Source organism: Scomber scombrus, chromosome 16 (genome assembly GCF_963691925.1).
Source record: "Scomber scombrus chromosome 16, fScoSco1.1, whole genome shotgun sequence".
Lineage (NCBI taxonomy): Eukaryota > Metazoa > Chordata > Actinopteri > Scombriformes > Scombridae > Scomber > Scomber scombrus.
The window spans coordinates 21,259,515-21,281,463 of record NC_084985.1 but is presented as its reverse complement, the minus strand read 5'-3'; the positions used below and the strand labels follow the sequence as shown (position 1 = coordinate 21,281,463).

At 39.5% G+C, this 21,949-nt stretch overlaps 2 protein-coding genes across 2 annotated transcripts; one reads left to right on the top strand and one right to left on the bottom strand.

Moving 5' to 3' along the window:
* Nucleotides 1–4,588: 4,588 nt before the first annotated feature.
* si:dkey-166k12.1 (solute carrier family 22 member 6-B) lies at nucleotides 4,589–10,349 on the top strand. Its single transcript, XM_062435932.1, has 10 exons — nucleotides 4,589–4,933; nucleotides 6,123–6,226; nucleotides 6,700–6,854; nucleotides 7,751–7,919; nucleotides 8,095–8,209; nucleotides 8,798–8,904; nucleotides 9,013–9,224; nucleotides 9,314–9,422; nucleotides 9,543–9,755; nucleotides 10,118–10,349. The coding sequence occupies exons 1-10, from the start codon at nucleotides 4,595–4,597 to the stop codon at nucleotides 10,218–10,220; spliced, it is 1,626 nt and encodes a 541-aa protein (XP_062291916.1). The 5' UTR covers nucleotides 4,589–4,594; the 3' UTR covers nucleotides 10,221–10,349.
* Nucleotides 10,350–10,507: 158 nt separating this feature from the next.
* zgc:110239 (uncharacterized protein LOC550326 homolog) lies at nucleotides 10,508–20,291 on the bottom strand. Its single transcript, XM_062435931.1, has 11 exons — nucleotides 20,129–20,291; nucleotides 19,334–19,393; nucleotides 19,155–19,247; nucleotides 17,395–17,567; nucleotides 17,023–17,284; nucleotides 16,737–16,932; nucleotides 15,715–15,908; nucleotides 15,537–15,628; nucleotides 13,666–13,827; nucleotides 12,118–12,307; nucleotides 10,508–12,037 (listed from the first exon to the last, which is right to left on the bottom strand). Exons 1-11 carry the CDS (start codon nucleotides 20,172–20,174, stop codon nucleotides 11,850–11,852), a joined length of 1,656 nt encoding a protein of 551 aa, XP_062291915.1. The 5' UTR covers nucleotides 20,175–20,291; the 3' UTR covers nucleotides 10,508–11,849.
* Between the last annotated feature and the right edge of the window lie 1,658 nt (nucleotides 20,292–21,949).

The window sequence follows — 21,949 nt, the reverse complement described above, 5'->3', positions numbered from 1 at the left end:
TGTCAGACAGACAGTGTGTGTGTGAGTGAGAGAGAGAGAGTGTGTGTGTGTGTGTGTGCAGGCCGGGCGCAGCGCAGGGATGTTTGATGCGGTCTGGATCTAACAGCGCTGGATGATCAAGGTCACCTTAGGGAGATTTCCTTGGTCGCTCCTGACCCGGTCCACTCTAGAGCTCTTCCTGCCATACAGCCATCTCCCTCCGTCTCTTCTTTTCTCCCTCTCTCCCTCTCTCTTTCTCTCTGGGCAGCCTCCCTCACCACCATCAAGCGCACAGGACCACTTCTGGCTAACCACTTTCAAAATAAAATCCTTGATAGTCATAATAAGTTTGCAACCAATCAAAGACCAGGATGATTAGTTATCTGAAGCCATGTGTATAAATATGTTGTTATGTATCTTTTTCATAGCATGTAATTGTTAGTCGTACAAGCCTATATATATATATGATGTGAAAACTTGCAGTTAAAGAAAAGATATAGACGAGTCAAAACTCTAAAACATGATGTCCAGTTTCTGTACAGGATGAGACTGTAGCCAGATAATAAATATACAGCATCAGATTAGTGGCCAGGTGCACCAACGTGGTCAGAAACTGCAGATACAACATTTACAAAGCGTTTGATTTAGCTTTTATTGATCATTATTCTCATTAATAAGAATAAAAAACAGTTGAAAAGTAGTTGCTACTAATTTAGTGTTTTATAAAGGCCAGAAGGAAAATCAAGTCCTTTATAAATGTTTTATGTTCTGTTTCTAAGCAGGAAACTCTGCCTTTGTGTTTGTGGGTTTTAAAATGAAAATAAAGTCAGTATTCTGTTTTCAGTGTTTTAATTTCTGTTTCTGAAAAACAACAGAACAACAAACTTGACAAACAAAAAAATCACATAATCTCAGCTGGTTCTCTGTCATCATTAGCTGTTGAAATGGTTGGTTCTAAAAGTTGTAATTCAGCTTGATTTGGTTGGTGTATGTGTGTGATGTTTTTTTTTTTGACATAATCTGTAATGGGTTTGCATGTAGTCCTCATAAAGACATATGTATGATGGAGATAATGAAATCATTCGCACACTTTAAGATTTCTTTGCTATTTCAATATTTTACTTTATATCATTTTTGTCTATTTAAAGGGCCCTTTTGTGCTTTTATTTTTAGAGCATCATTTTCATATCCTGGAGGATTATGTCTGACTTGACAGTTTTGTCTCTGTCATCCAGACACCCAAACCCAGCACCCAGCCCATTCTAGACCAAGCATCAGTGACGTCATGAAAACCCTCAACAGGAAGAGGACAGACTACAAGCCATGTAACAGACATAATGTGGGAAACGTATCTCAAAGTCATCCAGTAATACATTTCCTCTAATCTGGATATGCACATATTTCACCATTTTTAGTAATTTATAAAGTTATGTAAGTTGAATAATTATGCATAAAAATGTCAATCAACCCACAACATTGTATAGAAAATAGACTTCTTTTAATTGAAAGCTGACTAAACAGAAGTTAAACTGATTCCCACGACTCTGCTGTGCTTCCCTCTCATTTGACCAGCTGGACTGAGGAGAGAGGAGCCATTGTTCTCCAGAGAATAACGAGACATGACTGAGTCTGCAGTTTCCTCAGCCCAACACTCTGTACTGACAGTATTGTCACTGGATACATTATTTTACAATATGCAATATAGAGTACAGACTTAAAAACTGTTACATTTAAAGAACCATTATATTTAGTCTCAATCCAAAATCAGGGGTGATCCAGTGCTCCATGTAACTCAATACACACATCATGGTGAGTGATGTCAGGTGACATGTACAAGTCCTTTCTTAAAAGAGACCTTTAGTGATATAATCTTGTCAGTATTTATTGCATATGGCCTGCTTATTAATTGTATTGGCTACTGTTGCATGCACTTGGTCATTATCTACCACATGCCAAATATTCATTGATTTATCCTTCTTAAATATGTCTTTTGAACAGTCAGATAAAGCAAGACATTTTATTTGACAATGTCATCTTGAGCCGTGGTTAATTATAATTGGCATTTTCCAAATTGTTCTCATTTTATAGACATATAATTAACAAAAAAAATGGGAGATTAATTGATAATAAACATACTATTGTTATCTACAGCCCTTATATACAGAATTTCATTAACACAACAAATATATATAAATATATATACTGTTCTTATATTAGTACATTTTCCTTTATTTTATGAATATTGTGTTAAAGTCCCTTGAACAAAGCAGCCTTATGCAGCCCTAACTGTGTGGGTACATTGAATTGATTACCATACAGTTGTATAATTCGGTCAGTATTGAAATATCTTGCAGTATGGTATAAAATGTAGTGCAGGAAAGTGATATTTTTGATGTAACACATTAGAGGTACTGGCAAGACTGGGCAGGTGCCCAAGAGCCCTTGATCAGAAAGGGGCCCTCCGTGATTGAAGAAAAAAAAAGTTATTTTTTTCCTTTTTTTGTCGAGCTCCACAGAAATAGACACAATCTCTTGATGTTGATAATTATTGTCGCTTTCATGCGTAAAAATCAAGTCTCATGATTGACTCTTTCATGTCTCAGTTTGACGGCTGGACAAATTATGATGGTCACAATGCACTGTGGTTAGATTGTATCAACTGGTGTTCAGAAAAAATGATCACTTAGTGGAAAATGGACAACCCCAGCTGTAACCAAACGCCCAGTGGAGAAGCCAAAAGGAAGAATAAAGGAAGAGAAAGAAGCGGCTGCAATATTAAAAATGTCCTGTGAATAAAGTCATATTTGCAGTAAGGAAGCTTTCTGCATTCTCTTTGATGGCTTGAGTTTGAACTTCTGAAGGAGCTGGACATTAAGCTGATCTCTGACTTTGCAAAGGAAAAGGCAAGAAAGAAGAACTTCTGATGGTAAGAACCATTATTCTGTGTGTGTATTTAGTGTGCGAAGTTGCCTCGCTCACTTTGTGACCCTTATTTTGAAACCTGCAATCAGCTGTGCTGTGTGTGCCTCAGGATGGCTGTTGTGGTGTCTGCTTGGGCGGTTTTCAGTGAATACTAATATTACTATCGTCTTTAACCATACACTGCCTTAAAATGATTTAATCCACTGTATCCTTGTCTTGTGATTTGTGAATGAAATGGCAATATAGCACTTGGTTTATTGAAGTGTACGGGCATACCTGCTCCCATCTCAGCACAACTACTTATTCAGCTTTTGACCAACAGGTGTGTGATTTGACATGTCAGCTTGACTGGAAGCTCAAAATAATGAAGGTGAATTGTAATGGCCAGGATGGGTAACATCGGGTGGACGTGATTTGTGCTGCAAGACGGTGTGGGAGGAGTCAGTGCCCAGGGGCCCCCTGGGGGTACTAATCCAGCCTTGGGTACCATCTCAAATGTGAATATTTGGAAGTTTTCCATGAAAGTAATTACAACATCTTCAGGTTTTTGACTGTCAGTCAAGCCAAACAAGTAGTATTAACTTTGGTTTCAGGGAATAATTATCTGCATTTTTCACTGTTTTCTGACACTGAACAATTATTAAGTAAAAATGTACTTATTGATAATAAAATTTAAAAAAAAAAGTAATTAAAAAGGTTAGAAATGGTCACGGTTTTACAGTACCCCTATGAGTGCGTAATACCTTTGCTTAAGTGTTTTATGTGCAGTTTGATAAAACACAACTTTACAATAACGTCAACAATCATAAACACATTGAAGCGGCTTGGGTTGGAGGAGAGGAGCCTCTGGATTAAACCTCTCTGTATTTCAATAATCACACAGCAGATGGCAGCAGAGGGCCCCTCTGAAGTGTATCTATAGGTGTTTGTGTTGTGTGTGGGTTATGGTTACAAAAACAATAGGCTATAGCATACCATACAGCATCATGAAAAACATGCAGGCTGATCGTCGTTTTCCTTAAAAATAACAATAATCCAATTGTCTTACAGCACGTGTGGTGTGGTGTGATTCTTGCATTGGAGCGGCTTTAATGGGATTTTGTAATGATGCTATGGCCCTGCCCTTTAAGTAATGGGTACATAACACCATAGGCGCCCCCAGCTGCCATTAATTAATGTGGGTTTCTTCAGATTGCGCGCCTTGTGGAAACATCTAGAGCATCAAAACAGCTTTGAAGAGTGGCTGGATGCATGACTTTTTTTCACTTTTTCCTATTTTTGGTGAAAATAAACAATGGATAAAGAAATAGCAGATGCATTTACTTGTGCAGTGTTCATATTATGTTGGAAATCCGTCAGGTAGGTAAACAAAAACACACGATTTTGGAGCATTTAAAGCCTCATTTGGAGATAAATGCAGCTGCTTGTTAGGAGAAGTGATCGTCGGGGGGAGGACATCAGTTCATGTTTTCTACGGGTCATTTCAGTGCTTCTAATAGATGGTTCATGTTTGCAGACTGGAGCTGGACTGACCGAGCGCGCACATGGGAATTTATTTACCTTGTTTACCTCCTGAGCTCTCCACTGCAACACTGAGTTATTGTCTGCTGGGGATTTACACTCAGTTCACCGCCACCTGCTTTTCATCCAGCTGGAGAAGAACCAATCTCCAAATTGGACTATATCCCCCGAAATGAATTTCGACCAGATCCTCTCTGCCATTGGAGGATTCGGCAAATACCAGAAGATTTTGTACGTATGGATTTGTTTACCCCAGGTCCTGCTCGCCTTCCACATGATGGTGAGCATCTTTACCGGAGCCACGCCGCCGCACCACTGCCGAGAGAGCTCAAGCTCAGCAACCGGGAATCATTCCTCCTTCCCGGGTACACTGAGCCTGAACTTCAGCCTTTCGGACTCCTCATGCTTCTCCTCGGGCGTCCCGCTGCAGGGAAACCGCACTGAGCGCGATGCATGTGGCGATGGATGGGTGTACAGCAAGGAGACTTTCCAGAGTACCACAGTCACCGAGGTGCGGTAAGATGCTGATGTGCACATAATATGTGTTTAATCAGGCATCAAAAGAGTGCAACTTAGTTTAAATTAACTCTCGATACAGATGTGATCAGCAGCTGTTCCACTTTCCCATATGTTTAGTAAACATACAAATCTGGGAGAATTTCTTATAATAGATCCCAAATTAGACCAATAAATTACAAAATATTATTAAGTATTACAATCTTTACTACTGATCTTCACACGTATGCAAACTACACAATATGGTGACTGTAAGTACAAAGTATGAAACATGGCCCTCATAACATGTTAAGGGGTCTCAGGGCAAAAATGAGCTACCTGGCCCCAGTAACCCCCCTTCTTCATCTGTCTGTACATTGTGTAGCCTACAGTAATTTGATTAAACACAAATTAATTTGGGAATATGCATAATGTAAGCACAGTATCAGAGGAAAAATTGATTTTAAATCTATACACAGGGCTCTTCAAGATTAGGGAATAAAGAAGGACCAGACTTAAAGTATTCCAGCAATTTAGAATGACACCTCCGTGAAATTGGGGGATTTATGAGGAGCAGCAGTAGAGGCTGAGATATCCTGGCTTTTTAGTCCCTGAGAGTCAAGATTCATAAAAATGCTGGATCATATGTTTTCAATAATGCAACTCTTCAGTTAGACCGTCCCCGCCTGTGAAATTTCCACGTTTCACACTCCATGCCCCACATTTGTAACGCAGGACCTCTGTCAAAAGTTATAAGCCCCACTGGAGATAAAATGTTTTCTTAGATGTTCGAAAGCTCTCCTTGACCCACTGAAGACATCATAAAACTGTTCTCACAGGCAGAGTGGTAACCATGACGATTACGAACAAAATTGGTGGATTATGAGCAAAATTGGTTAGCATGTGATAATGTTATCATGTGATACTGTGCTTCAGTGGTGCATATGCCCAAATGTAGTTACACTTAATCATATTACCATAAACCAATTGCAACACATTGTAACCTGGGGCTTTTGGGAGCCCCCTTAGGGTCTAGGGAAGATGGTGATCCAGCCTTGTTGGGCCAGTATAAACTCACTTTAGAATAGAACAGACACTAGTGATTCCAGCTGCATTTGTAAATGAACATTTTAGTTTCATTCAACCATATGTATTCTCCACTGACACAACCTCCCTTCTTTGCCCTCTCTCTCCATCACCACCAGTGGGACCTGGTGTGCGACAAAGCGGGACTGAACAGTGTTGGTTCATCTATCTACATGTTCGGCCTGTTGGTGGGATCTGCAGTGTTTGGAGCCATGGCTGACAGGTACACGTTGCTTCTCTCTCTTAGCCTGGAGTCCTTTAACTTGTGACTGTAGGGACACTGTACATCATACAGTCAGATCCCTCAACATCAAAGCATGGCTGCAGGGACAGACCCAGCTGGAGTCTTTGGCATATGGTAGCCATGTGTAAGTAGGGCACTTGACACATGAAATGAAAGGGCTACTTTACCATGGTATTACTATGGTGTTAAAATAATGTGTAAATGTCTCTGAAACAGCATTTAAATATTCATGATGTACTGAAACTCCTCTAAATTCCATATCAATGAAATTCTTTAAGGTGTGTTGGCAGGATGTGGCAGTTTTGATGCACTACTGGCCTGTATAGGCTGGTCTCACCCTGTCACACTGATGTATTTATTCACTCATTTATGCACGTGCATAGAGAGCATACTCATGTCTACCTCTCTTACATGAAGCTTTGAAGAAATCTGTTTTAAATTATCTGTGCAAGGTACGGCCGACGTTTCGTGCTGCTGCTGTCCATCGCTCTTCAGACTGTGTTTGGAGTCGCCGTGGCCTTTGCGCCCAACTTTCCTGTCTACGTGATTCTTCGCTTCTTAGTTGGTGCCACAATATCTGGAGTGATCATCAATGCCTTTGTGCTGGGTACTAACAGAACACAGACACACTCAAACACACACATAATCAGACATGTCATCCCTGCAGGAGGAAAGAGTAGTTGTAGTACTATTGGCAAGAGCGTTTCGTTCTACAAATGAGGACAGATAATATTTGAGATTACGTTGTGGTCAGGGTTGTAATGGCAATATGTGAACTCAATTCTATGTAGTATTTTTTTTGTGAAAAATGCAACAAATTAAAACAAGTGTGATATGTAAGAAATCATTAGTTCTTCTTCATTAATGACACTGGTGGCCATTAAGTGAACTGCAGTCGGCATCCTGTTTGTGCACATGCTCGCATTCGGTCAGCATTAGTGAGCAGCAGTGCTAACATTAGCCAGCTAAAACCATAATATCACAATATGTTTCACATGCTTGGTGGTGGGGGCTGGTTGTTTGTTGATGTTATTAGACTAAATTTTGATGCTAGCAATGCTCTTATTGGCCAATTTCTGAGCCATTTACATACAATTTAGTCCACAAGCTTCTGTGGGCAACTGAGAAAGTTGCCCAAAATTGCACCTTTAAGTTTGTCTTGTTACTGGAGAGCACATACATACTGGTATCAATGCAAACACACTATAAGTAGACTATGTTGCAAGTTTGAATTCCTCACATATGGATTATAGAAACTAGATAACAAACAGATTTTAGCAGCAGCCACAGTCGTTCAGTATGAGTCAAGGACAACAGTGGATTAATGTAGTCATATTGTTTTTTAAGTGTAACAATGTCTCATGATGTTTTGTGCTGTTTTTCTCCCGATCCCAGAACACAAACCCTTGCCACTCTTTCCTCAACCTTAAAGCTCCAAACCACCACCTCAGTTTAACTCCTATCCCCGTGATTCCTCCTTTCCTGCACTGTTTCTCTCCATAGGCACTGAGTGGACATGCACCAAAAGGCGCATGCTGGCTGGTATCACCACCGACTACGCCTTTGGCCTGGGGTACATGCTGCTAGCAGGCATAGCGTATCTGATACGAGACTGGAGGAAGTTGCAACTGGCTATATCAGCACCGGGCTTCCTGCTTATCTTCTATATATGGTATAGATTCAAGGGGCATGAGAACATTACATCCACTGTGTAGGACATGAATACATGAATGCTCTCTTTGTTATCTTATTTCCTTCTCTGCCCTTCCGCCACCTTCTCTTGCCCCTGTCCACTCATTGGTCCTTCCCTCGCTCTCCATGTCTGTGATCTCTCTAACTCCTATCAGGGTGCTTCCTCAGTCTGCCAGGTGGTTGTTGGCCAATGACAGGAGGGAGGAGGCCATCGCACTTCTCCGCAAGGCAGCGCTTGTTAACGGACGGGTCTTACCTCCCTCTGTACAGGTGTCTCTCATACCATTATGTACTGAAATGTATCTCTCTCCTATAGAAAACGACTATTTTTGTCAAGAAATAAGGCCGGCATTATTGTATATGTAATATGATATTTTGTATTGTGTTTGACTGTCTCAATACTTTCTGACAGTCCTACCATGTCTGTTTGTCTGTCAAGTCTCTTAAACAGCTGAGCACTGTTGTTTTAGCAAATGTTGCTCAAACAAGAAGAAATAGGTCATTTGTTGGGGACTATTTTCGGCTGGGGATGAATACACAAGTATTTTCGTCAGGAAAGCACTGCAAATAGGATTAATTTAAACTACAGTCTTGATGTTTATGGTAGTGAAAGAAATCAGTGCAAGTCTATGGCACTTTGGTTATAAGGCAAGGCAAGGCAGCTTTATTTATATAGCACATTTTATACACAGGAGCAACTCAATGTGCTTTACATAAAAACTAAATATCAGATGATTTAGCAGTAAGAATTGGAATCATAAAAACATACAATTAAAAAAAAAAATAGAGAGACAATACCAACACCAGCACTGTGCTTTAAAATGTTGCTTTATGTGTGTATGTCCATGTTCACATCAGGTTGAGAAGTGTGATTTCTTCAATGGAGGGAAGCAAAGACACTCAGCAGTGGATCTTGTACGAACACCTCAGATGAGAAAGAGGGCCATCATCTTGTTCTTCATCTGGTAAATTGGTGCATACATGAACTCATGCTTTTTCAATCATATCAGTTTTCCTTTTATTCCATTTTTTCTCTGCTCTGTCCATACCCCTGTTCCTCTTTCGCATCCCAGGTTCGTGAATGTGTTGGTGTATTACGGCCTCTCGCTGGGCGTGTCCAGGTTAGGGACAAACCTCTACCTGACCCAGTTTGTGTTCGGGTTGGTGGAGATTCCGGCTCGCTCTCTGGTCCTCATCGTGCTACCCTACAGTCGACGTTTTTCGCAAAGCGGCTTTCTTGCCGTTGGAGGACTCGCCTGTTTGCTCATGCTTGCTGTCCCTGCTGGTGGGGTGGACACTGTGTTTTTGTATTTACAGAGTGTTATGACAGGCATGCATAGATTCATTTTATTCTTACCTGGACTCTGTCTCTAGATTATCCCAGCGTCCTGAGTGGGCTCGCCATGGTCGGGAAGTTTGGTATAACAGCGTCTTTTGCTGTAATATATGTGTACACTGCTGAAATATTCCCTACTGTGCTACGGTAAGATGTGTCATACAATTTAAATCACTTTTCTCAAACAAACATAACCCCAAATTGATCTTTTTTAAAATATCTTAATGTCAACTACTACAACATTTTATTTTCTTGTGTCCCACTCAGGCAAACAGGAATAGGGGTATCCAGTATGTTTGCGAGGATGGGCGGTGTGTTGGCCCCCATTATCAACATGCTTCACAACCACAGCCCCACTATACCTCTGGTCATCTTTGGTACCTCCCCACTGCTGGGTGCTGTCTTGGCTCTGGGACTGCCCGAAACTGCCGGCAGACCTCTTCCTGACACAGTGGAGGACGCAGAGAACTGGGACATGAGGTACTGCAGTACAATGTGACCTCTGTTTTTTTTTACTAAGGAATGGCTGTTTGGATGTTCTTTTTATTGAAATTAGAGGTGAATTTGCAGTTTGTGGTGGAGTAAAATGCAGAGGAAAGTTGGATAATTGTAAGCAAAGTACAAGAAATTAAGAAGGGAAACTCAAATTACTTAAAAAATACTGTGTTATTTGCACCAGGTGTTGAAATGTTACTTCAGTTATACTGTATATTCTAAGATGTGCTGTTAATGTGTCCTTGCTGCTCAGCCCTCACAACCCCAAACAGGATGGTAAATCTTACCGTCCTGATAACACAACCTGCAGCTATCTCAGGGTGTACTTTGTGTTTTGTCTATTATAGGTCACCAACCAACAAGGAGAACCCTGACATGTGTGAGGGTGTTAGAGGATCAGCCAGCAGCACAGAGGAACAGGAGCTACACCGCCTAAAAAGCCAGAGCTAACCACACGTAGTCACGGGCGGACACATTCTGTTACTCACACATTATACGACCTCGACATAACAACCTCTATGCAACTATATGATTGTGAGCTCTATGCAAAAAAAAAAAAAAAAAGCCTAAAAACAACCCTAATCCCCGACCATACGAGCACACACACCCCTGACACATGCACAAAGCAGGCATTCATATATGCTGCCTGGGCAAATCAACAGCCCCGTTTTACCTCTTTTAGATGCAGGTAAACATCCGTGTCAGTCAGGAGAAAATAGTCGCCGTTTACAATCATGTGCATTTTCCAGAAGTTTAACTTTATTCCAGTTTTGATGTTGATTTGATATATTTGACGTATGTGGGGAGACTGTGTGAATAGAGCCCCTTTGCAGACAAACAGATTGCATATTTGTACATATTTATAAACCATCAACGCAGAGTTCAAATTTCTGAAGATTCAGATTGGACAAGACTTTATCAGATGACTTTAAAGCAGCATTGCCACCTACTCTCTATTTCAGTACACACAATCATGCTGAGCAGCAAGTTTTAGGACTTCATATTTTTCAGGACTTGAAGGATTTCTTACATTTTGTTCATTTCATAAAAGCACATATTTTACAATATTTTTGTATAAAAGTGGACTGTGTCTGTAGACTGTGAAATATCTTTGCTGTGTCATAATGCTGTATTGAAAAAGCAAAAAAACTTGTCTTTATATTCTCCTTCTTAAGCCAAGAGATATGAAACTAGTCAATTGAGATTGCATGCACTAGTTACCTTTAATATGCATCATGTAGCCTTTTTCATAACTGATGTAGTGAATTTGTAGTTTTGTATGAAAACTATGGGATGTGACTGATCAGCATGTAAAGGTGTGATTTCAACTTTGTAGATGTTTGTTTTCTTCTGTTTTTAACAAATTATATCATATCAGATGTAAAAATGACTTGCTATAGTGAATTGGATCTGTGAAATCTCTAGTACATTTCACAAGGGCTGTTATTATCGTGTATTTAAATGAATGGTGCATTTAAAAAAAAAAAAAACTCCAGGCATGGTTGGTTGGCAGCATAGGTCAGGTATATGTTACTCAAGCTAAAGGAATTTATTATTTAAAATCTCTTATTTTCAGGCCAGTATGCTTTGAATGTACATGCATGTGGAGGGGATATAACTAGTAATCCACTGTATGAATTTAGAAAGCATACCTTATTGCTACCCACAGCATGGTGCTATGTCAGATTAACCAGAAATGTCACTGAATGGACGAATTGACAACTTTACAATTTCAGCTTAGTGCATTTGAATGCATCATGTGATAAAGTACAAGAACAAGTGGAAGCCTCACCAAATATACTTTGTACACCCGAAGTGAAGGCACTGTGCCGATGTGCCACCAGCAATAAACTTATTGAAATCATGTTTAAAAAGCGGACTTGTGTGTTAGTTGTGTAGCATCTCAATTCTGTCACACACCATTCAACAGCAAAATTTAACACATCATTATCAAGCATTGACACAATAATCGTATCTAAAACAGCAAACATTAAGTAATTTACACACAGGCACTCACATAGTGGCATTCACAGGAATTGAACAGCATTAACATACAGCTTTATGTTACACATATTACATCTATGCCAGTGTAACATATGTAGCATCAGTGCTGACGCCGCAGTTGTTATCCTTCATAGACATGAGGATGTAGCCGTCATTGCCCCAGTAGGTGGACCATGAGTTCTTTATTAGCCAGTATGGCTCTCCCTTTAGGTTGCCATATCCCACTGCGAGCACAGCATGGTCTAATGCATCAGTGGTATTACCTGGAAAACACGAGAAACATTCAGTGTTACAGCAAGAAAAGGGTCATGGGTCACTGAGCACAAGTGTTAAGTAAACTTACCGCAAGCAGGTTCATAGTAAACGCCGTGACTGTAGAAAACGAAAGACCGATGTGAAGCGTCAATACTGACAGCCGTCGGCCCATTTTTAAAAAGCGCCAACTTAAGAGCCTCTGCATCACCGGACGTGACGTTAGTGTAGCTCTGGATATGTGCAGTAAGCTCAGAGGTGTTCAAGTGGCAAAATCCATTCTGTTCAGAGAGAGAAAGAGAAAGTCTAAACCTTAGTCTACAGTTATCAAATATCATGTTTCTCATACCTACAAACCTCATAGATTGTCTAATCTTAACATAAAATAAATATTAAAATCAGTTATTTTGGCTGGTTGAATTTTTTAAATAACTGACTGTAAAAATCAGCTTTTCTTAAAATTTGTCAAAAGTTTGTGTGTCTGTGGTAATTGATGGCGTTAAGGTCACAGTATTACATTCATTTTTCCCAGACTAGGTGAAGACAGTTGGAGCGTGTAACTCCAGTCATGTTTTTCCAGCTGAGCCCCTCAACTAAAATGTCAGATAATGTCATGATTTATTTTGGCAATTATACCCATGTTGATCTACAGGAAATACTTCCAAAAAGAATTTGATGTATAGCAGGTATAATGGCTACCGTGTTAATTATCTTAGCCAAGTGTGTTAGCATGCTAATGTTAGCATTAAGCACAAATTACACCTCATGAGTTTGGGTTGGAGATCACCGGTAGTCCAGTTATTGGGTTTTGTTTTTATTCATTTTAGTTCATATTTTTCTTTTGGTAGTTTAAGGTTGAGGATGAGCTGGTTGCGATGGGCCGATGTGTGGGTGGTTTGGTAGCCTCCCCATCTTTTGTTACTTTTGGCTAGGATCACCACCCACTTTTGTTTGTTTTCTTTGCACTTTGAGTATGGTGTATAATTTGAAAAAGAAAAGCTTGTTGTTTTCTTGGCAACTCAGAGGTCTCGGTGCCCCCATTTAAGAGTTGCTACTTAGTGGTAAGTTGGCAACACTTGTGTGTCATGGTTGACTACTTTGTGTTGTGTTGTGGTAGTGACAGTTCACTTTTGTTGGGTCTGTGTGGGTTGCTGTTGGTATATGGCAACAACTTAATACTTGGTCTGTTTATTGTGATCCTTCTGGTTTGTGGCTGCTGCACTCCACTTTTGTGTTGGACACCTGTGTTGTTGTTGTAGATACATGCAGTAACTTTGGTTTCGTGGTGTCATTCACATCACAGTGGTAGTCATTGTGTTTAGTGGGAGTTTCTTCCAATTGTACAGCCTCTTGTTGAGTCCTGCTCATTACTAAACTCAGTGGCAGTAACTTTTATTGGCCCTTCAAACACTGCAAACACACATTACATTGCTAGTTGTAATGTGTGAATAACATCCATTGCACTCCAATATTCATTGTGTAGGAATAAAGCTCCTGAAATGAATTGACCATCAGAGAAGAAGGGAGGACCGGAGGAGCAGTGTGTGAGAGACACACACGTCTGACAACCTATCAATTTTGACTTTATGGGTTATTTTACCTCAACAGGTACGTACATCACGTCTTGAAATCATCTTACCATTCCCATATAAGCTCCATAGGTTTCTGTTGTGGCGATGCCTCCATGTTTCATGATCCACTCATAAGCCCTCCATTCCTCCCCTCCATCACAGCCGTTATTGCCAAAACCCCAGGAACAGTCCACCAGCATCTGCTGAGACAGAACCTGCAGGGAGCCAGTCTGAAAGATGAAAGCAAAAACATGAGTGCACTCGTTCGTAACCTGCCCTTCTCCGCATGAGTCACTGAAGTTCTCTGAAACCCAGTACCAACAGTTTCACCTACGATGGTTTCTTATAGCAACACTTGCTGTGGGCCTCTGAGGATCTAAAATAAACAAGGGGCTTAATCAAACGCTAGGTGACAAAAAAGATATGAAAGAAACGGGTTATGAGAGGAGTGAAAAAGTGAAACAAAAAAGCAACTAGACATACATGTAAGGCTTCTGATAGGACGATAGTGACATTTATAATGAACATTTTAAGACCAGCTGTTATCTACAGGTTGCTAGGCAGATGCTGTGAGATCACGAAGAGGTAAATTTAAAATTGGCCCCTGGGGAGTGGCTCTGTTTGTGAACCTGCCGATGGGGACAGGGATGCTGCTTCACGGAGGTCACTTCCTGCTGCTGCACCGCATGCTGGCAGATGCACAAAGACAAACTGCTGGGGCTTCACAACAGAACTGATCCCCTGCCAACCCAAACTGTACATGTAAACACTGGGAAACAATTAGTTGTGATCTTAAAAGCAAAACTGCCAAACGTTGTAATAGTTCAAACATTAAATGGTGGATTATTTCCTCTATCTCATCTCATTCAAAATAGAAGGCATTGTTTTTGACATTTTATAGACTTAAAGATCAGTCCAAATACATGTCAGTACATTGAATCAATAGCTAATGATAATACACCACCTCTACAATAGAAAACTTGCTTTCATCAATTCACAGTATCCCTACTTGTCAGAAAAAGTCCAAACCATAATTTTTTTAATAACCTTCCAAATGTTTTTCCAGTTTTTCCTGCTGTGTCAATTACCTCCTTAAAAATCTCCACTTATCAGCCTACAAATTCTACAAATTCTACAAATTAGAAAACTGCTGGTACAGGCCAAGGGACAACATGAAGATTGTGTGTGTGTGTGTGTGTGAGTGAGTGAGAGAGAGAGAGAGAGGGTCAAAGAATTTGGTCACATCAATGGGGTGCCATCAAATCCCATAATAAAGCAGCCCAATGTTTGGATCGAGTTGCTCGGCAACAAGGGTAAAGGAATGTCTCTGAGCCTTTACCTTCCATGAGATGGAGGCAGGCCGATGTTGAAATTCACTCAGATTTATTTATTCACACACACACACTGTCAAGTCTGTTCAACTTGAGTGAGAGTCACACAGTGAGTCGTCTTGTGGACCCGCCCCTACTGACTGAATACAGACGGTGTACTGAGAGCAGCGCTACTCCACAATCAAAACTTTTTTTTAAAGTCAAAAACATCCTCAGTTCACCCTGCTTACATATTTATATGCATTCCTGTTTTAAACTTTTTACTGCTTTTTTTGAATTGATATTTGCTCCGTGCTTGTCATTTCAACATTTCTACTGAATGTTTGACACCTCATGACCTTTGTTCCTATTTGAATCTGCTGCATCAAACAATTTTAAACCCTGATTGACACACTTCCCTGCTGCTTCTTCTTCAAGAAAGCCTTACAATGTTGCAGTAATACATTACCAGCAAACATTACTGCAATGCAAATGAAGCAAAACATGAACAGACGAAGCACCATGCTGAACATATGTGGCTTCAAAGAGCATACAGGAGTAGCCATGTCAATTGAAAACACTGGATCGGGGCTAGTGACTGTGAAAAAAGCTGCCATTTATGCTTTCACCTTAAGGAAGAGAGCACCCTCTACTGCTCCAGTGGTGGCAAAGCTCCAGCAGGAGCCGCATATGGCCTGGTCCTTCACTGGGGTCACAGCACCTGCAAATGCAAAGTTGAAGTAAAAACTGGATCATCTGCCAGACAGATGAACCTTTGGTAAACATTTCAGATTCTGTAATATGTACCGTAAAGCCTCCAGTCAAGTGACTCGGGCGTTTCCACTCCTTCGTACATCTTGGAAGGGAAAGGAAGGCCTCTGTTTGAAGTCTTTGCCTGTCTTCTTCCCCTCATGGTGGCCAGCTCTGACATGGTGCGATCTGACAGTGAGTTTAGAGCCAGGGAGAAGGGCAGCCCTGCTCTGTTCTTGGAGTGGACGAACCTACGGTAGCAGACAGGGAAAGAGTGTCAGTCAACTGAAATCTTTCAATTTAAACTTTATCTATAATCAATTATTTCTGAATATTCTTGCATAGCTAGTATGTCCTAAAAAGAAACAAATATGATGGTCAATGTAAAATGTCACAACTCATCATCATTTAATGTTTCTGTCACCTGTGATTTTTTTTGGGGATCAAATTTGTATTTTTTTGGTACTGCAGGTTAGACTGAATATAACAACAAATCACCAGCCTCTATATACATCTGTAATACAGGATATAGATTATTTTAACATAAGCACACAAACATGATATGCTTGTTTATCCACTCACCGGACAACAATAGAGAACATATCTTGATAATGGTATGATCATTTTTATATAGTCACAGACATTATTGCACAATCTGGGTTGTAAGAGATTAACTGAACTTTCTACAGTGCAGTACTTGGACAAGGGGTTGATTATATTTTCCTTTGCACCGTTGGTTTGAGCTATAAGGAGTTCCAGACAGAAGATGTCTAATAATGAGAGAATCCACTGGGAAATCTGAAGTTTACTGAAAGGCTTCCACCTTAACACTATCAACTTTTTTTGTGGCTGGTCAGATCTAAAAGTAGACGTCTTCATTTGTTAACATTATTAATTACTGAATTATCCTTTAGTAGTAAAACAGGTAGCACTAGCACTCTTTTTACATCAGGTAGCACATATGCAACTCTAGATCAAAAATACCTTACATCTGGAAAATCCCACATTGTATAAGGAGAGGTTCTGCCTTCATTATCATTACATAGTGGGTGGGCGTGAGATTAAAATATCTCTCTCACCTGAGATTATGAACAAAAGCATGCTCCCTCTTCTCATGCTCCCTTTCGTCGCTGTACTGACGCTGGAACTTCTCCTTGAAATGGTTGAACATGCGCTCCGAGTGGCCTGAAGCTGACGTGTGGATGAGCTCTTTCATCGGATTGGCCAAGATGTGGTGCTCAACTCCTGGACCAGGAAAACCTCCACAGGTCATACCTGTTAAAAACAATTAGACCATAGAGAAAAGTGTTTTATCTCTTTTAATTCCTCTAAAACATCTTATAAGTACAACACTACACTACAAACCTTCAGGTAGTGAGAATACTTTCGGGTCCACGCTAGTGCTGAACTCCTTGTAGTCTACCAAGTATTTGTCATAGTGGGATCCCAGCAGCGTGTTGTATCCAATCATCTCATAGTGGAGGGGTGTGGCTGGATCTTTCTTGCCAAATGCATCTTTCTCAGAATGGGTCACCCACAGTGTGTATGTGTTCTTCTTGTAACCCACTGTGGTCACATTCTGCCAGACTTCACACAGGGATCCTCCATAGTACTCCATCCTTAGAAACTGCAGCAGAGATTAAGTCTTTAAGCGATGGCCTTCTTTGTTTAGGGTGATATCACTATGCTGAAAATCTATGTAATAACAGTGTTTTGATGTTAAAATAGTACACAGACCTGGAATCCCTCAACATCAGGCAGAGATGCTTGTGGTGTGACGGTTTCATCCTTTGTTCCGTTGACCTGGAAACACTTCATCACATTCAGCTCTGTCTCAGTGGTCTCTGGAGTGATTTTATAGGAAACCCCCCACTGCTGCTCCGCTCCCATCTGGTACGTCGACACTTGGCCTGTTGATGAATTTGTTAAAGAAAAAGTTAGTAATGATATAGTAATAGTAAATATAATGATATATCTTTAAGGGCTATCATAGACTTTATTTGTGTTAATTTCCTTGAACTTGACACAGGTTGTTAAAACTACAGAAATCATTGATGAGTAGAGTTAGTAATGAAGAACGGCTACATGATTTAATAAAATGTTCTTAATCGCTGATCATTTTTTGGATGAATGATTATAAAAAAGCTGTGTTTCAGGAAGGGAACCTTTTGTGTGGCTGACTTTATTTGTACAGTTTTTTACAGATAAAATTCTTTATTTCTAATAGCATTATAAGAAGTGTGTGTTTGCAATGTTACAATATTCTTGTCTGTGTTTCACACATTTTTCACCACTGCCTGCAACAGTATTGAGGTGTTGCACAAGTTCATGTTGGTTTAGCACTTGTATGTGTATGACACACTAACTAAATAACTGACTGACTGACTACTGTTATTACTAATTACTATAGACTATTAATTTCCTTCTCTTACTGAAAGTATTTTTACTACTTAGGCTTCCTATACAACTAGTCTACCCTCCTCTAGCAAGGATGTTACTATTTTGTTAATAGACATACAGTGTTTCCCTTTCTTTCGTTATGAGAAATAAAGTAGCAAGTGAGTTGCCATCAGTGTGTGAGTGTGTGTGTGTGAATCGGTGAATGTTGACATGTAGTGTAAAAGCGCTTTGAGTGGTTGGAAGACTAGAAAGAAGCTATATAAATGCAGTCTGTAGGAGCTATTTGTTATGTTTCATTTGACCACTAGGGGAAGTATTGTTTTCTTTTGTCTACATGATTTCAGATGAACACCAGTTGTAGTAATCAGAGGTAAGATCAGTCTGAGTTTGGAGGTGGTGGGGAGCACACGGTTCTTACCGTAAACTGCAAGCCAATATATGAAATGTATGTCTTTTTCATTAGTCATCATCTGACTTCATTCTTTATGTTTGATGTGTGATGATATGTGCCAAGAACACATACTGCCTGGGGAGGTAACTGAACAAAGTTTGGATAGTCATTACATGTTCCCCTCTGTTCTCTCCCTTCTATATCCTTACACACTCATACACACCACTTGCATCTAGTATTTAGCCAAAATAGTATGTATTTATTTCAACGTTTTAATTATTATGTTATTGTTTTGTTTGGGTTACTATCTGGTTCTCCTTGCTTTAACTGTGTGTACTGTCCTGTGAGTATTTTCATGTTAATCACTTATCCTGCACTCAATCTGTATATTGCACCAAATAATGGGGAAAAAGCAAAAAATACAAAAAGGAACATACACAGGGAGGTAATAAACACCAAATTTCAGTTCACAGAAAAAAAAGGTACAAAATCACGAGCATGTAACATGACTCAACAGAATAAGTTCCCTAATGGTACTTTTTCATTCTTTTTCACTTCTCTGTTTATGCACTAAGTGATTTATGTTCCACTCTTGTCATTTTGGCTTGACACAACGGCTCTCAGTTTCACATCACTAAACCCAACATGCAGGGAGAATACAGAGTCCGGTTTCAAAGGAAGTGCCACAGATCAGCATGTTTCTTACCATGGTAGTAATCTATTCGGCTGGACTTTGTGTCTAGGTCTAACCATCCCTCAAATGGCTCCTTAATCTCAGCATAGGGCAGAGAGATCACTCCTGCAATGGAAATGTGACAGATTTATTGTAATGTGGCAGAATTATGAAGACAAAGATACCTTAAAATGTTGTGTCAAACTGCTTACCCTTGACATGATAGGTCCTCCCAAAATCTGGAAGTGAAGGGACTGCTTTTCCATCTGTGGCTGGAAACGAATATATAGAAAAGAGAGAGGTGAACTATGGTATAAAGTGATGAATGAGACTTAATAAAACAAAAACTGCTTCTTTTTTTGCATCTGTTTACTTCTGGTAAGGACAAACCGGTAAAATGAAACCCTTCTCTGAAAATAGATGTAGCTGGCTAGGAATACTGGCAGCTGTCCAATTCCAAAGAGATAAAGTCAAGCCAGATAACTGCCTGAGAAACTTATAATATAGCCAGTATGTTATAACAGAGAACTAACAATAATAGGTTACTGGGGCACACTGCTCACTACAGCTCACTGTAGTACAGTAAAGAGTACTAGAAAGGAGTAATAAGAAATGAAATGTAAGTGTTAGTCCATGAAATGGCATCTGGTGTATTTCATGCATGCCGAAATAAAGAGTAGTTTCTATAGTTTCTTCCGTGTTTATTAGCCATATTGTAGGATGTATGTGGCTCTCCTGATAAGCTAGTCGACTCTAAATTGACACATTTTTGACCGAAGTTTGGAATGAAATGTATATCATAGCACATGTCTGAGATAGAGGCAGTTCTATTGTATTTGAAGACATCAATCAACAATAATAATCGTTAATAACTGTTGTATAGTCGCTTGAACGTATTAGTTAGAAAGTAAACTGTAACGTTAGTTATCAGCAGCTGTGTAATAGCTAGCTGCTTTCATAGCAGGAAGCTAATTGGAAACAATGTGGCAATTTAAATGTTGTCTTACCTCCGACAGTCCACAAAAGAACAGCTGCAATGTACCAGCACCGCATTGTTTCTACTGGGAGTTCAGAAATACAGGTAAAAGTCAGACAGTCAGACTAAACTAAAACTAAAACACATGACTATGCAACCTTTAATTTAGGGCTCTCCAAAACACATAACGAACCCCGCACACAATCACTGAGATCCCCTCTCGACCAATCACAGGGAGGTTTGGAAGCCTGTCCTCCAATAAGATACAAAAGGCGGGCTTTAATTGTGTGTATCATGTGATTTGTGTCATATGACTTAACTTTAACCTGTTTAGATTGCAGACTACAACAATCATGACTACAATGATGGTTCCCAATCTGACCTATCAAGGGGTCGCTGGGTTAATCAAGGGGTCGCGGGATACAGAAAAAGCACATGATGGATGTTCTAATTTTGCTTTATTTCTGAGTTGTACCCCCTCAAGCCTCTAAAAGTCAACAAAACAAAATAAATCCTCTCTCTTGACCTGCTAGGTAAGTCGATTTATTGGCAGAAGATGAATCAGACTCTTTTTTGATCATTAAATAATCTTTTTAGTCAGAAAAAATGAAAAGAATAGGCTGCTTTCAGTTTCTTAAATGTGTGTTATTGCATTTCTTTCTTGATCATGATGATAAACTGAATATCTTTCAGTTTAGGGTTTTGGCTATTTTAGTCGAAGCAGCACTCACTAATTTACAAAAAAAATCACATTCTCTTATTATTACTGAGTTCTAGTGTCCATGCAGACAGTATGGTTATGTGTTGAGACTTTGAGATATGTTTTTGAGATTGTTTCAATGTAACAATGCTGCTCAAAGCTTTAAACGCTTACATAAAAAACACTTGTCTGGATAATTTTGAGTAACAGCAACACAAAGTAGATTATGACACAAAGAAAAATACACTCAGCAATTTTCTGTCAAATGTAGATTTTTTTTATTTTAAATCAGTTTGGTGTACAAATGCTGCACTCCGATTGGTTAGACTGAAAACAGGACATGATGCCATCAAAAATATAAATCTGCAGTAATAAAAAACCTTCAAAATATAAAAATCTGCCCGATAAAAATATAAATCTGCAAAAAGGGGAACTAATTAACATTTTATTTACATTTATGTCCATTTAATTCACTCTTTTAGAAAACACAAATCCTGTTTTTTTTTTCATAAACTCATTAAAAACTACTCCAAATAATCATAGTTTAAAATAAGTATTATTAGTACTATAAGACTTTCTTTGTTGTTACTCTTCATGAAAAGTGCCTGAAATAACTTGGGTTACTTATAAATCTGTGGGAGAACCCTAAATCTACAGGAGAACCCTAAGTAAATGTGTAAAAAAAATCTCCTGTAAATCTGTAATCAGCTTGTAAATGTGCAGAGATTAGAAATGTGTAGACAAATCTGTAAATAAGCATTAGGTACCGATGGCTGAAAAAATGAAGAATTTTGCTCTGAGAGCTGGAAATACAGAGAAGTCATTGGTTGGTTCTTTTAGCACCTAAATCTGTAGGTTATTCCTTAATCTGTGGGGGAACCATAATTCTGCGGGGGAATGCTTGTCTGTGGTGGGACCCTAAATCTGTAGGGCACAATAAATCATTAAAATATGCTAGTATTTTTCCCTTTCTCTCTTTTTTCAAAATTCTGGTAATACTGAAATGACCCTTAACATAGTGTGGAGGTTTTGAACTCTAGTGGCACTGTGGATTTGATCTACAGTGAGATGAATTTGGATTGTTTGTACCAGCACATGCATGGGGATCACAGCATGTAGCGTGCTGTGATACACATTTCTGCTGACTGCAGG